General features: G+C 44.1%; 1 protein-coding gene across 2 annotated transcripts in view; it reads left to right on the top strand.

The window, feature by feature from the left end:
• The first annotated feature begins 440 nt into the window (after positions 1-440).
• The window catches only part of LOC130169456 (neurogenic locus notch homolog protein 1-like), a 42,105-nt gene continuing 26,661 nt past the window's right edge, over positions 441-15,884 (top strand). For both annotated transcript variants that reach the window (XM_056376235.1, XM_056376233.1), the window contains exons 1-3: positions 441-695; positions 1,449-1,530; positions 15,621-15,883. In XM_056376235.1, the coding sequence (XP_056232210.1) occupies positions 638-695; positions 1,449-1,530; positions 15,621-15,883 (403 nt within the window). In that variant the 5' untranslated portion in view covers positions 441-637. The remainder of the gene's footprint in view (positions 696-1,448; positions 1,531-15,620; position 15,884) is intronic.

The raw sequence follows: 15,884 nt of genomic DNA, 5'->3' as shown, positions 1-15,884 counted from the left end.
TTAGCAAAAAATGCAACTAAAGTCAAACCAAACTGTTTTATTTACAGTGTGAAGTGTGTTTGTTTGTTTTATTGCACGTGCTCCCTCAGGTTAAGAGCTTAACTTGTGTGCTCTGATGACATATTTAATAGCTTATTTACACCAAAGCAAACTTTATTTATAGGGCGTGAGTGAGTGATGAAATCGCTGTCACAGACTAGTTGCTGCACTAATGCTTCAGACTTGTTAATTAACCAATCACTCTGTGGAAAAAAAAAAAAAACGCCCGGGAAAGTAAAAGAAAACAAACTTCCTTACTAATCTCTTCATCAAGTTGTAAAGCTTGTGCTAGTGTGTGGTGCGTGTGTGTGCGCGCGCGCGTGTGTGTGTGTGTCCACTGAAGAATAACGCCCCTCAGTGCGCAGCAGCAAGAGGAGAGGTGCGTCCCTCAGGTCATTTACAGCTCATGAACTGAAGTGAGAACATCTCATACTCGGAGTTCACAGACGCGCTTTACTTTCTCTGTGGATCTACCGAAGGATGAACTGAAAGTTGTTTGTGTGTTTTTTTTTTTTTTCACCTGTCGGAGGGGAAGACACAATATCGGATCTATGAAAAAACCCACGTGGATTTGTACAACCGTTTTAAACCAGAAGGAATGCATATTTTCTTTGTCAAACTAACTTTCTTGTTGTCGCTAATAGGACTAACACGAGGTGAGTGGCGGGGGGATTCTCACTTTCTGGGACTTATGATGTATTTTTCAGCAAGATAAGAAAATATACTTTTACTGTTCATTCACTCTTTATCGTAAACTAAAGTTTTAGTAACTTGACACATTCACTTTCGTTTGTTGGGTGATTGACCGTAGCTCAAGTAAAGCAATTTCCCCCCAACTTTTTTTTTTTTAAACTTATCCTGCAGGTTTCCGTTTACTGTTTAATTTACATTCATTAAGTTTACTTCTATGGTTTAATTCATCTGTCGGCTTTATCCTAAACATGTCACGTTTTCACCGGCAAAGTCAATGTATGCTCTTTTTATTTTTTTTTACTTTGCCCCGGCAGCTGTTGCTCACTTGCCCAGCAAACATTCAACTTTTTCTCACTAGTATGTAAACGCATGCCTTTGCAGGTTGGAGTCAGAGCAGTATGTGTGTGGGTGTCCTTTTTTTTTTTTTTTTTTTTTTTTAATTATTATTGCAAAGCTGTGTTACTCCCCAAATGGCACATTCTTTATGGTACAGCTGCAGAGAGGAGCATGCTGCTGCCAGACTGGTGTCAAGTCCCTGTTCACCACAAAAACTGCACTTTGAGGTGGCCAAGAGTCACACCTAGGCTTCACATTGATGGAGTTTTACCTGTGCCATTGTAAAAAAAAAAAAAAAAAAAGCTTCAGGGATGTTCCACTGATTATTTTTTTAAAGAGTTTTAGCAAAGTGCAGGTGTATTAAAACTTTCCTTTCGCAGGCCTGAGATGCTCCACGCTCGCGGAGGCGTGTTTGAACCAGGGGAGATGTGAAGCAACTCCAGATGGGAATGGAGAGTGCAAGTAAGTTTGACATCTGCATTTTTCTTTTTTAACAAGTAAACAACGAAGTGAAAACCTACAAAGAGGATTTGAAAATGTGTGATTGTGGAATCGGGGATGACTCAGATTTTTGGTTGACATGTGAGGGCTGTAAAGGTGGAGCGCTCATACCAGTGTTGCTATTTCTGGGAGGCAAATGGTCAGAGAGGAGAGACAGAAATGAGTGGACATTGATGAGGACAGGGGTCACTGTGTGTGTGTGTGTGTGTGTGTGTGTGTGTCAGTGCCACCACACTCTCCCCTCTGCAGCCAAACTCTTGCAGCCCTAAATCTTGTTTTTCTTTTCTTTCACGGAGCGACAGCTGGGGTTGCCAGAAGCTCGGCGACCATTGTTCTCTGCTACGATTAATTCTGTGTGACTAATCTGGGTGAGGCTTCCCAGAGAGACCCTCAGACCCTGTCCTCCTACACACTCTCTCCACCGCCCCCCCTCTCTCCTGGGATTTTGTCCCCTCCTCAATGGCCCTCAGTGCTCTCTCTCTCTCACTCTCTCTCTCTCTCTCACTCTCTCTCTCTCTCTCCCTCTCTCTCCCTCTCTCTCCCTCTCCCTCATTCCCCTGGACAGATGGCAGATGGTAAAAGTTTTCTAACCTGAAAAATTGGAGAAAAGTTCTACACTCTGTCTTCAGAGTTTAGTATTTGGAGATGTCTTCAGTTCACATGTAAACCAATAAGCTCCCGCTCTGCCCAGAAGTCTTTTTTTTATTTTTATTTTTTATTACAACAATAGCCCTCTTTACACTTGGCAGCACCACCCAGTGTCCAGTGTCATCTTACTGCCGCTGACCGGCGGATGATTGGGTCGGCCGGGTCACAGCTTTGGGACTGCTGTGAGACCCAGGCAGCTATCTTGGCCCCGCGCCACATCTTAATTTGGTCTGGTTGTGTTATTCACCCCTCAATCACACACACACACACACACACACACACACACACACACACACACACACATACACACACACACACACACACACACATACACACACACACACACACACACACACACACACACCCCCACCTCACCTCCTCACTGGGCCACAAAGCCAGCATTGTGTCCCTGCACTGTCCTCCTCCTCAGACTTCTCCAATTAAACATGGAGATGGGCATACTCGCAGTTTTGAAAAGGTTTGAGTGAGCGCACAAGGCTTGGTGTGTGTGTGTGTGTGTGTGTGTGTGTGTGTGTGTGTGTGTGTGTGTGTGTGTGTGTGTGTGTTCATAACATTGCTTTCTTATTGTGTTAGTTGTCACTGTGCTACCAGAGGCCTGGGAACTCTTGAGAAAAGGTTTAGGGTGATGAAGTTTGGGCATCAAAAATTTAGAGTTGAAATGATAAGTTGATTGACAGAGAAATGGAAAAAATATTTTGATAAAATCTTTTCATTTTGTAAAGTATTCTGTTCTATTGCTGCTTTAATGTGTCGTATATTCATGTAATCTAATTTGAAGACATTACTTTGGGCTGTGGGAAGATGAGATGGCGAATTTTTCACAGTTTAATTGATTAATCTGAAAAATAATTACCAGATTAATTAACAGTGAAACTCATTGAGGATTTTAGACTTAGTTGAAGTGGAAGCGTCACATTTTTCATCGTGTATTTTGCTGTAGACCACCTTCCTTCTGCACAAGCCCAAAACCAACATACCCCAAATAAAACAGTGAGTGTTCCTGATCCATGTTGATGACAGTTATGGACCTGATATCTTCTGTAAGGGAGCTATCTGGGTGATACTTGCAAAAAATCTAATGTTTCTTGACTATTCTAATTATTTTAGTGTTCTGTCACCGTGATATAAGGTAACTAATTACTCAGAAGGAATTATCAGGCTTTCTGCTTTCAAACAATGTATAGCTTGTCAGCAACTGAGAGTGAGGATTCAACCAGCTGCTGCTTGTTAAGGAGGATTTATTCATTCCCAAGTTCAAGTCAGGATGTTTCTTTAAGATGCATTAAGTGTGGAAATTAGTGTTGTTTTCCAACTTGAGACTAATATTGTTAACAAAACCTCTTTGATACTCTGACTTTTACTTCCTAGCATTAGTTAAGATCAGTCACTTTTCTCAAACGTAAGCCGAAACAATCTAGATGATATGATCATCAATTTCTCACACTTGTCAAAGATCCTCCAAAGATATTACACGACCGTTATTTCACAACCTGAGCACTCAGCTCAGGTTAATTCACCAGTGAACTGATCTGCTAAGTGAACCGGTTGCAGATGTTCACAAACTGCTGGAGCCTCTAGCTTTCTCTCTCCAGCTCCAAAACCCAGAGCAAGGTTCACTGACGTCACTGCTTTTCCATGAACTTCCTGCGAGTGTTCTGCGAGATCGATGGCTTCCACAGCGAATGCATTCACGCTGTAACTCTTGAACAGCAGCGCAGCTGGCAGTGTCAGGAACATGAACAGCAAGAAATAATTGCAACCAGGTGGATCCTGTTTGAAGCTTAGCGTGAGGTGAAGTTATCTCATCAAACAAAGGCGTTAAAGGTCTTACAGTGTCAAGTGTATTGCTTGACTACAGCAGGAGAGGGTTAATTGATATATTGTCGATCGTTTAACTGTGAGATCCTGCTTGGCCTTGTGAAGGATTTTTTTTTCAGTTGTTTTTTCCCCTGAGCCTTGCTTCATTCGTGGCAGAATTATGAGTTGGTTTCACCTCAATCAAAAAGCCGCCGCTCTTGAACTGAAGTGTTATGTGGAGGTCAAGTAAGTGGCATTGGTTTTATATAGTCTGACAGAGATGCCTACTTGACATGCCATAACATAAATACCATCTCCTCCTCATATCTGGCCTGCCTGGCCCAGTGAGGTCCTGACTGAAGTTTATCTCCAAAGGGCTTCGAGGAGGCCTCTCATTTACTGTAGAGGCTTGGCAGCGGCAGGAGGGAGCAGTGACAGAGCCGAGCCAATCCAGACCAGGAAAAATAACTCCCAAATTCCAGTGGCACAATGGCCAGAATGAAAAGAGCTCGCAGCAGAGTTTCTCTCTGCCCAGAGAGATGAGAGATGTCGGAGCGAGGAAGGACGCTGCTCAGAGATCACATACATTCATCACCGGTTAGTAAGTGTGATGAAAAAATACAACAGGTTTCTGACAGCCTGGTGATGGCAGGGAGTCACATGCTGAGGCTTAGGTTCTTTCAGTGCCGGAGTTTGTATGAATGAGGTCAGACTTGTAAGATGCAAACACACGCACCAGAAGTTTGTGCAGTTTATTCTGAGTTACTGGGACTTGATAATGATTTTTAGCGGCATGTAAAAGCATGTAACATATTCTTGACGTTGGAAATAGTAGCTTGTCAAAACAGTCCCTCCTCTAGGTCCACTTTCTAGCTGCCCCCCCCCCCCCGAGCTTTCAGCTGTATCAGATGATCTTCATCAGCAAATGGAGCTCGCTCAGTTGTTATGGAGTTACATCTGTTGATGTTACTAGATCTTGAGATGGGATTGATGTGTTAAATTACTATTGCCAATGTCAGGAATTACGTTTCATGCTTCGCTTTGAAGCTAACACAGAACGGAACAAGAACTCCTAAAAGTGCAATGGATAAAATCATAAGAGCTATAGGAACAGATCCCGTTCAGAAAATTGAAGCCTTTCCAATGCTCCTGACATTTTCTGGGACCACTCAGTTTGAAATATTTGAAAAATGTTTTAGATTTCAGTGTGAATGAGAAGCACTTAGGATCTGAAAATGTGAGAACTTTAATCCTGTCGTTAGGATTTTCAGATTTGTCTGTTTCAGTGAACACAGCGTCAGATAACAAACAGTCATTAATTCCTTGCTGGTATGTGCTGCGACTGCTACAATATACATCCACTTCAATGAAAGTGAGCCCTTGTCTCTCCGGTTCTGGGGATTTTTCAATGGCACCTCTGTTTTCTCCGGTCAGATGAGTCTATCTTAACCCCCCCTCCCTCCCTCCCTCCACCCTACACCTCCATTCAGAGTCAGGAAACAGCCTCAGAGTGGCCTGAGGGAAGAAGAGGTGCTGTATCTGATCATATCATCACACAACGAGAAACACACAGCGCGAGGCTTTTATATGGCCGCCGCCGCCAGTGTCGGGTTCCCTTTGGCAAGAGCCCGGCTGGTGAGAGCGCTGATCGGCAGAGTGTTCTGGCTGAATGAAGCGACTTGGTGGTGGGGAACCTCAGCGTCGGGGATTAGTGATATTTGAGCCTCCCTGGTTGGCATATGCCAAGACAAATCACATAAACTTTGATCGCAGGCTAAGAGGACTGACAGTCAGCGTGTGTGTGTGTGTGTGTGAGACAAAGCCACTTGGCATTCTCCAAACCACACTTCCTCATTGCTTTTTTTTCTTTTTTTTTTTCTTTCGGCCAGACCACCTGTCTGTGGGTTATAGTATAACAGCTAAGAGGGACGTGCACTCGCCCACACAGCAGCATGCTCCATAATACCCATGATTACTTGTGGTTTTGCCCATTCAGCTCCACACAGACACAGATCGACTTTGTCTGCCAGGTGTGCCTTTAGCTTTCAGTCACTCTCGCTTGCCTGACACACACTCAGCCACAGGATATTTAGGAGAATGGAGCGTGATGCCCTTTGTAGTGAAGTACAGCAGTTTGTTCAGCTGAGCAGCAATGCAGACCGTAAGACTGATACCAGGCGACGTATCCGTTACACAGAGGGGAAAAAATGACAGTCTCCTTAAGGATTATAAGCTCAGCACACACATCCACACATGACAAGTTGTAGTGTTGAAGCCAGGAGTGTCTGGGACGGGTCAAAAGGACCCCACTAATACCTCTGTAGAAGGTCACTGCTCCATTTAAGAGGGATAGTTAACAAGACTGTGAAAAGTGCTCCAAATAAAAGTTAACATAAGAACTGATATTAGATTAATCATTTTACACGTACAGCTAGTATTGTTTTCAGATTACATCGAGGCGTTGAGGGAGCGACTTGAGGCTTGTACTGCATGAGATGAACTTGAGTCAAAAGTCTAGGTCCTTCCCAATCTTAATACGCAGACATAAGACGTTAACATTTTTAGATTTAGTGTGACTTACATTTATCCAGGATACAAATCCGTCCATAAATCCTCTTAGAAGTCACAGGAAACAGATGGTCCTAATAACTCCAGGAACTTGCCTGAGAATCATCGATTTTTAAAGTTTCTCTTCAGTATTTAGGTAATTCACTGAAAGCTCTCTGTACATCCACGGATACATTGCTAATAGCTAATTCAGCATACTTTTAATGGTGCTAGTTTTAAACAAATAGAGGCTTAAAAAGCTGTAGTTCATAGCTACTCTACAGCCTGGAGGGTGTAGTTGTTTGTCTTGTGTATGTGGAGGGTGGGAACAGTGTCAATCTTTGAAAACCCCTGCGCCAACAAAATGACAGTTTTTGTTAGATGTTAGATTATCTTAAATTATCTGCTAGCATTAGCTGTCAGTTTGAACTTGACTGCTGTGTAGTTGCAACATACCGGGTTCGTTCAACTTATCACTCTTGGTCTTTCTGAATAGCGAAAAACTCCTGTGTAACTTTTTAAATTTCAAAATGACAGCTGTTTAAACAAAATAAAGTGGCACTTCACCCTCTAATAACATCTCCGGCCGAGCGTACGGACACTGGTTTGTGACGCATGTTTACTAGTTACTATTTAACAGTGCATTTTATACTTTGGCTGACTCACAAAATAAATGCTGTTTAAAACGAATAAAATCTAAAACCAGCTTTGATTTATGGAGGGCGACTGGGCGCGGGCAGGATGAGGTGATGGGACATCTTGGCATGCTCTGCCTCCAACCCCTGAGGCTGCAGTGTACAGTAACAACCTGAGGGTCCGGTTGCACTGTCAGCAGCTACACCTTCAGACATCCGTAAAGCCTTTAAGTGGTTCCCAGCCTCGTAAAGCAAAGCAGTGGCAGAAGTCATTAGAGCTGTGATGACTATCAAGACACACACACACACACACACACACACACACACACACACACACACACACACACACACACACACACACTGAGTGTTGATCCCTGGGGGAGCTGGCTCTTTCTCATGGGCTGTGGCCATAGTGCTCCCAAATAAACAGGGTCTCTAATGAAGGCTGCCAGATGTGGGCCGGTCAGGTCAGCTCTCCTGTACTATTAGAGAGGAAGGAAAAGAAGGATGGATGTAAGGAGAGGGAACAAGGGGCAGCGCCTCCCCTGTAATTTCTGTAGCCAGTGGGGATTTGGTGGTAACTTTGGTTTCGGTTCCACAACAAACAACAACGTCGTTTTTGTGCCAGCTTTGGTTTTAGCCCTAGAGCTATTTTTATTTCAGTCGACTCAATTTGTGCGATTGAAGCTGAATTTTAAGTTTGTGTTTTAGTGCTGATTTTCTCCACTGGTGGTGGCAGAGTTGTCAGCGTGGTTAGTATCTATATGCTGCTGGGAAAACACAAGAGAGGACAAAAAAAAAAAAAAGACAGAGGAAAGTGTAGAGGAAAGCAGACAGAGAAGCCCCCCCTGGGCAATGCTTGTAAAACAGATCTGACAAGACTAAAGGGGACTTAGTCCAGGCAGAGAACCAAACAGCCAGGAAATGAGAACGGGTGGTGGGGAGACAGGAGGGATGAGGGGAGGGGGAGCAGAGGTACAAACATGCTCCACTAACACAGTTTGACTCAGGGCTGAAAGCTCTTTGTCACTGAAGAAGACACCTGACACAGAGAGAGAGAGAGAGAGAGGCATGACATAAAACCACTAGTTTATTAAATAATAATTACATTTTTCTATAATCTTATTTAAATGTTTTCAGCCCTCCCTGACAACATTATGAAAATAAAGTCTCATGAGGCAAGAAACACAAGCCAGACCAGTTTTAAACAGAATCTCAGGTAAGTCAAACGTTATTCGGAAGAGAGAACAAAAGTGAGTGTTAAAATAATCACTCAGGTTGACTTGTGTCACATAAACTGCAGTGTTGGTGGTTTGAGTGTGGCCGGGGACATTTGTTCTCACATTCTTGCCCTGTATTTCCTGTCCAGAAACATTAATGTTCCTGTGCAACAGAGGATTATCATCAGCATTTTAGGGGCCCTTACTTCTTATTGTATCTACGAATGAAGTGGTGCAGAGAATCTAGTTTGTTTACAACCGTCTCGATCTCCTGATCACTTGTGTTTACAATCGGAGGAAAGAAAATGAGACGCAAGTTTTAATAAACTGTAATATTTCTTTTAACTAACAGTATAAACATGGATCATCTTTGGTTATGTTTTGCTTTAACCTAAAAAAAAAAAAAGAGAATTAATCTAAAATATTCCTAATGATGTAATTTACAGTAATGAATCCGGACACTGACTCTGTCTCCCACAGAGCTTTATGCGCCACAGTAATTGAATAAATGTACAACCTAATTCAGTAAGCTTCTTAGAAGCCATAGAGAGAGGGGCCCGTAAAGCTGCCAAAACCTGTACCCTCATTCTAGGTTTTTATTTGTATACAGTGCACATGTGTAGCCCACATATTACTTTCAAAGCCTCCGTCCCCATCTGTGTGTGACCTCACAAAGATGGCAGATGGCAGATTGGCCCGACACTGAGGAAAGCCCCTTTTTTTTAGAGTGACGCCTGGCCGAGGGTCAGATGTCACCACAACATCTGCTGGAGGCTCGAGCCGCCGCCCCGGCCCTGTTATGCATCCCATCAGTGTCGCGGACCTGTTGCCACGGGCTACTGAGGCAGCGATTGAAGAAGAGACGGCCGAGAAGTGAGAGCAGAGGAGAACAATGAGGGCTACTGGGCAGGGATGACAGAAAAGATAATAACAGTATCGGCCTCACCACAGAGATAATTCCACTGCTGTCCTGCAGTTATACGATACCTCCCAAACACCTGATATTTGCTCAGCTTCTGATTTGTGCCCCTCTTTTCATGTCTTCTTTATTTACCTTTCCAGCAGCCCAGTTTACCTGCTGCTGTTGAGATTATCCCACTCGCCAGGCCTGCAGATTTCTCTTGTTGAAGCAGCTGCTTTGCTCTGTTTGTTTTGAACACAACCAAGACTCCATAAAAGAGTCGTTGAATATCTTTTGTCTTACCCCCCCCTCTTTTTTTTTTATACGTTTGAGCTCACATTGAGACAGTTAAGCGGGATGCCTGTGAAAGCCATTTTGTGCTGAGTGTGTATTTGACGGGCTCTCGCCAAGTTAAAGAGCAAACTGTTAGCATTCTTTGCCTAGCGTGTGCTACAGTTGACTTACTACTTGCACCTCAGCCAGAGTGTGTTTGGATAGTGGGTCCAAGTGCACCGAGGTAAGGGTGAGGAGTGGGGGGGGGGGGGGGGGGGGGGGGCGGTTTGTCTTTTAGGCCTTGGTGTGAGACGCTGGGCTGTTTTGCGAGGGCAGATGCCGGTTTCAAAGCTGGTGTGACTTTTTTCAAGGAACCATAAAGTGCGGCTGCCAGCAAGCCCCTATTGAGGTTTTCTCGGGTTAAGAATCAGGACAGCAGACTCTTTAGAGTAAACACCAAAATTCCTGCTGAACTGGCAACCCCTCTCTGTCTTTCTCCCCCTCCAAAACCCAACCAAACCAGTTCCAATTTCCTTTCTTTCTGATTCCTTTGTTTGTCCCGCTGCTTGTGTGTGCGTTTTGGATTTTGAGTTTTTCTTCTGCCTTACGCTTGGCCTCAAACATCGCAGACCACTAAAAAGTTGCAGAGCAGCTTGGAGAAAGTTTTTGGGGGAGAGAGCAGTAGTCATTTGAGATTTATAAATCTTAATGTGGTGTCTTATAAAAGGGGGGTGTAGGAGAAGTGGGGGTGAGAGGGTTTGGAGGGAAAGAAGGTGCACAGAGGGGAGCGAGCGGATGCCAGCAACCAATACGCCTTTGAACAGAGGAAGTGAAACCAATAATGAGGAGAAAAAAGGGGGGGGAAATACAGGGATGAGCCACATATAATGAAAGAAGATTCAGAGAAAGATTTTTTGGATACAGAGAGAGAGAGAGAGAGAGAGAGGAGGGGAAGGAGAGGAAAGAGGAGGTGTAACAGCTGAATACGCCCGGCCTGTGGTCAGCTCTGAATGGGGAGGAAAAACAATGGGCCCACTCATCCTTCGCTCTCTCTCCCTCTCGTTTCTCTTCCTCTCTCGCTCCTCATTTCTCATTTGCTAAGCCATTTGAGGAAGGGGGGGGGCTGCCATTCAGATACCAACACTGTAAAAAAAAAAATGGCCAACTCTAGATGTCATTTAAAGTATCATTGCGTTTAAAGTATAAGATCTGAGCAGTCAGCTCGAGTCTTCAAATACATTCACACATTTTAATTAGATTTTAAGTGGATTTTATGTTTTTATTAAATGTTCTTAGATCCTCTTTTCTGACTCGTTTCTTAGATTTTTTTTCAGAACTTTTTTCCAACTCGTATAAATCAGACTAATTCATAAATGAACAAGCTTTTTTTTTTTTTTTTTTTGCAGTACTCTTGCCGCTCTCCGGGCTTTAGGACAGTAATAGGATGGGGTGCCATGGAGAGGAAGGAGGCAGAGTGGTGGGATAAGGGGGTATGGGAGGTGTTGGGGAGGAGGGGGTGAATGGCCGGGGCAGCAGCTGCTGTCTCCTCATTAACATGCGCACCTGCTCCCCGCGGCCTTTTTCCAGCGAGCTCGTGTGGCGCCTCACGACCTCAGCACCCGCCACCACTGGGGCTTAACTAGACTGGCCTTCTAGCAGCCAGACCCCCCCCCCCAATCTCCCCCTCTTCAACCCCTACCCCACCTCTCTTCACCACACACACTGCTACTGTCTGAGGGTCTGGATACAGATGCTCAGAAATTATGTAGAAGAATTCCAGCAGCTACATCACAAGTTTTAATCTTAAGATACTTCTGTTTTATCAGAGAGTAAAAAAAGAGAGGAAGTCTGACGCACTTCAGAACCATGTTTGAAAAACACATTGGATGTTGTTGTAGATGACTCCTACATAGCCACGAGATGTTGAATCATATCATATCAAGATTTCCATTATGTCTTTTTAAGGTTTCTTTAGAAATCGTCGCAGGTCAACCGGGTCGGTCAACAAGAGCGTAAAATGTGCAGTTTACTGAGGTCATGGTATATATCAATACTGAGTACCGATCTGATGCTTTTGTTTTCAATTCCCAACTTTAAAGTCTGCGTTACAGCTGCCTCTCTGTGTGAAACTCTTCAGGATGAATAACACAATATTATCCTGCTCAAGGAGTTATCTTATTATGTGGTGCTCAAAACTGAGTTGGCATCCCACGGCGACTGAGTGAATGTAACTTTTAGAACAACAGTGATGAAAAAACTGTGTTTAATGTTGATCAGCCATGTTTTGTTGTCACGATCAAGTCCGGACTGTACGCATTAGAAGACATGATATGATATGTGACGGTTTGGAAAAACTTGAAAACTTGAGAGCTGATAGTCGGTCGGCAGAGTGTTGGAATTTCCCCATCGGCCGTTTGCTCCTACAAAATGACTTGGCGCCAACAGTTTCTATTACATCATCGGGGGCATTAACAGGCAGTGTTGCCAGCTAAGCACCTTTGTCGCCAAATTTCACTTTTCAGGCCTTTTCAAAAAAGAGCCTAGCGACAAAACTAAGCGACCTGTTGGACAAACCTTAGCTAGTCTCTGTGGAAGAGTGTCGCCAGTTTTGCTCCTCGAGTGCGAGGTTGGGGTTTCGCTCCGCTGGCACAGCTCTGTTCTGACCGCACGGCAGCTGACATGAATGAGCTTCTAACTTTGTCTCTGAGTGATAATTTTACAAGTAAATATATCTGTAATCGCAGCACCGCGTTTGTCTTTAACTCATGTGTTTGGTGATTTTGTCAAACGACGTCTCGGTTGTAAAATCTGTGACTGACTTGACTGTAAATTTGTACAGAAAACAAGCCTGAGATTTTTTATTTGCTCCTAAATCATTTGACATTTTAGCTCCTGACATCACTGCTTGTTGGAACAGTGATCCCAGGCAAAATGACACTCAGCCAAGGTACCGACTCTCTGCTCTCGACGCGGTGACATGCCACCACTCACTACTACTGTTTATGCAGCGGGCAGCCTAGCATGTGATGTTTTCTTTTCCTTGCCAGGGTCCTAAGGCTGCCTAATCCCCTGAGAGGGAGACGCTGTCTAAACACACGCCTGTCCCTACAGAGGGGCCACGTTTTGGCCCCCATCCACACACACACACACACACACACACACACACTGGCTGGACCCCCTGGGAATGTTTGGGGACATGGTCCTGCCAGCCCCTCAGGGCTAACAGACTTGTTGGCTCTGGTCAGGTATTTGAGAGTGACAGCGGGTTTTAATGTCGTGGGAAGTCCGCTTTGATGTCGGCAGGATGTTTTATGCACAATATTGTTCCTGCGTGAGAATAAAATCCAACAATACTCAAAGAGAACGGTTCTTTGTCAAGTCTATGCCTTGAAAGAACAACAACAAAACCTAAGAAATTTTAGATTTCTAGACATTCCCTGTGTAATTTTCCTTCACTTTCCGAAATCTTTCATGTTTCTTGACAGAAGTTGCACCACAGTCTCTTCCGTTTCATCCTCCTCTTCCCATTTCTTGTCTGATGCTGCAGCAAATCCTCTCTGGGTAGGGAAGAATAACGAGCATTGAGGTGGTGGCACGGTGCTTTGAAGTTGCCATAATGTTGGCTTGCAGCTCAAACACTGTGGCATAGATGCTGCCTTGTCCTCAGGATGAATGAGTGCTGACAAAAGGGTCGAAGCGAGCACATTTCAGCCCTGAGAGCTGCTGAAGGGTGCCATGATGGCCGCTTTTCTTGTCTCTCGACTTTTGGAGAGGACGGATTAGGAACAAGAAGTCCAAATACCGCAGATTTTTTTGTGTTCTCGTTTCGATGCTATTCAGTAGATGCTTTGTTTTTGTAATGCCTGAGCTTCTCTGGCCACCCGGCGTTGTTGACAACAGCATTCAATCTCTGAGGGCGATGAAAATGGGAATGTGGCGGTAGCCAGGGTCTAATGTACCAAGTCTGAGGTGGATGGTTTTGTGTTGAATAGAACTGCAGTGATGGCTTGGTATTGGACTTTTTAGATGATGACAGAAATTATATTTACATAATAAAAATCTTTGCTTTTATTTGTAATTGCATTGTCAATCTTTTCTTGGGTTATCGCCAGATCATTCATGTCAAGGCAAAGAAAAAATACTCGAAGCTGATGTCTACAAAACAAACAACACACCAAAATCCAAAGATGTTCATATTCCACGATTTCAGTTGGAATGGTCATTTTTGCATTTCATTGTCACTGAGAAAAAGAAGATGATTCGTAGGCCGGGGCTTCATTTATCTATATTGATGTTGTGACACATACTGCAGTTTTGATAATATTCTGATTAATTGTTCAGCCCTATATAACAGTGAGCAGAACAGAGGAAATCTGCACATCCACATGTAATTTTATGGCAGATTGGCCCGACACTGAGGAAAGCCTGAGTGACGCCTGGCTGAGGGTATGACTGGTTGTTTTGAGACGATACTGGTAAAATAAAGATTCTGTCATTTTGATATTGATACAGAACCTGAGTTGAAAATGTACTGTTTTTGGACTATTACCACAGATTTAATTAGAATTTACAATCATATAAACTGAGGAAATCAACATACCATCAACGATACATTCAATATTTCGGCTCTAGTCTGCAGATTTTTGACTCGATCAGCTACAGTATCATGTGTGGATGTGCAGGCATTTGTGAACATTAATGTAGTCTTCCTGTGTGTGTGTGTGTGTGTGTGTGAGTGTGAAAGACTGCACACTGTGTAGGTATGAGTGTGTGTGTGTGTGTGTGTGTGTGTGTGTGTGTGTGGCCCCTTTGTTGAGCCGCGTGTATCCTCAGGGGACACTCTTCAGCTCCGCTCATTGTAATTGTAAATGTGTGAATGTGTCCCTGTGATCTCCAGCAGCTCTGTCTCTCTCTCTCTGTGTCTCTCTCTCTCTCTGTCTCTCTCTCTCTCTCTCTCTGTCTCTCTCTCTCTCTCTCTCTCTCTCTGGGAACTTGTTCGCTGGGGTCCGAGCAGACGTTTATGACTCAGTCACAACCTGTGAGAAACATCACAGGAGTTTGTCCCCCTCCTCCCTCTGTTCAGACTACTCTGGTTTACAGCCTCAAACACATTGTTTACGGGGGGTCACGGTAGAAAGATGAATGTCCCATTTAATGCATAGTTTCTCATGGCTGTGTTGCCGTGCTGTAAAAACGGCAGGGCAGGAGCATCTCTTAAGGGAAATGGATAGTTAGTCCTGTTGGTAAAGGCTATTACCCCGAGCAGTTGATTTGTAAGCACAGTGGTGCACAAAGGGATGACCCTCGCTTCTCTGAAGTGCTGTCTTACCCTTGTGAACTCAGTCAGTGCTGAGCTGCAACAGATTGGATGGGTGAAAATATACGTCTTTGGGAAACTCCCTGTGACTGTTCCCACTCTTTGTAATGCTGATTTAACATGAGAAAAATAAATAAAGAACGGACATTTATCACAGACCAACCATATTTTCATTAAATCATAAAATGTTCCTGTTCATGATATAATGGTGGTTATTCATGGTCTTTCGTGTGGTAATAAATTACTAAAAAGGGGGAACTAGATTTTCTGAGAAGCTTAATATTTTTACCACCCAGTCAAAGTAGGGCCGGACAATGAATTGAGTTCATCAGATTACTGGCAATGTGATTCTATTTCTGATCTGAATTTACTGTCATCACAGCTGATGATATAACCAGATGTTAAGCCAACCAGTCAGCCCAGTGTCCAGTGCAGACGTCCAGTTTTTAACTAGTCATAGCGCAGTATTTCTTTGTGTGAAACTTCTGGAGGAAACATTCCTAAAGACTTAAAATCTCTTACAATGAAACAGAACCGTATCAGTAAATGAGGGATGAAGGTGAGATAAAGACGCATATCACAGTCTGCAGAAGTCATTTATCCTCCTCATCACTGCAACTGTCTTACTCCTCACAGCTGTAAAAAAAAAAAAAAAAAAAAGATCCTGACCATCCCACTCTGTCTTTTCCCAGATGCCGGGAAGGATACTTAGGAAGCCGTTGCCAGCTTCATGACCCGTGCACCAGCTCGCCATGCGTGAACGGTGGCACGTGTCAAGCCACGATCAGGGGGAACAAGGTGGACTTCAGCTGCACCTGCAGACTGGGTTACACCGACCGCCACTGCGTGACGCCCATCAACAACGCCTGCATGAGCTCACCGTGTCGCAACGGAGGAACATGTGAGCTTGAGAGTCTCCAGACGTTCAAGTGCCGCTGCCCACCTGGATGGTCAGG

Source organism: Seriola aureovittata, chromosome 5, assembly GCF_021018895.1.
Source record: "Seriola aureovittata isolate HTS-2021-v1 ecotype China chromosome 5, ASM2101889v1, whole genome shotgun sequence".
NCBI lineage: Eukaryota > Metazoa > Chordata > Actinopteri > Carangiformes > Carangidae > Seriola > Seriola aureovittata.
Note: the sequence above shows the minus strand (reverse complement) of the source record. Positions and strands in the feature narration are given on the sequence as shown.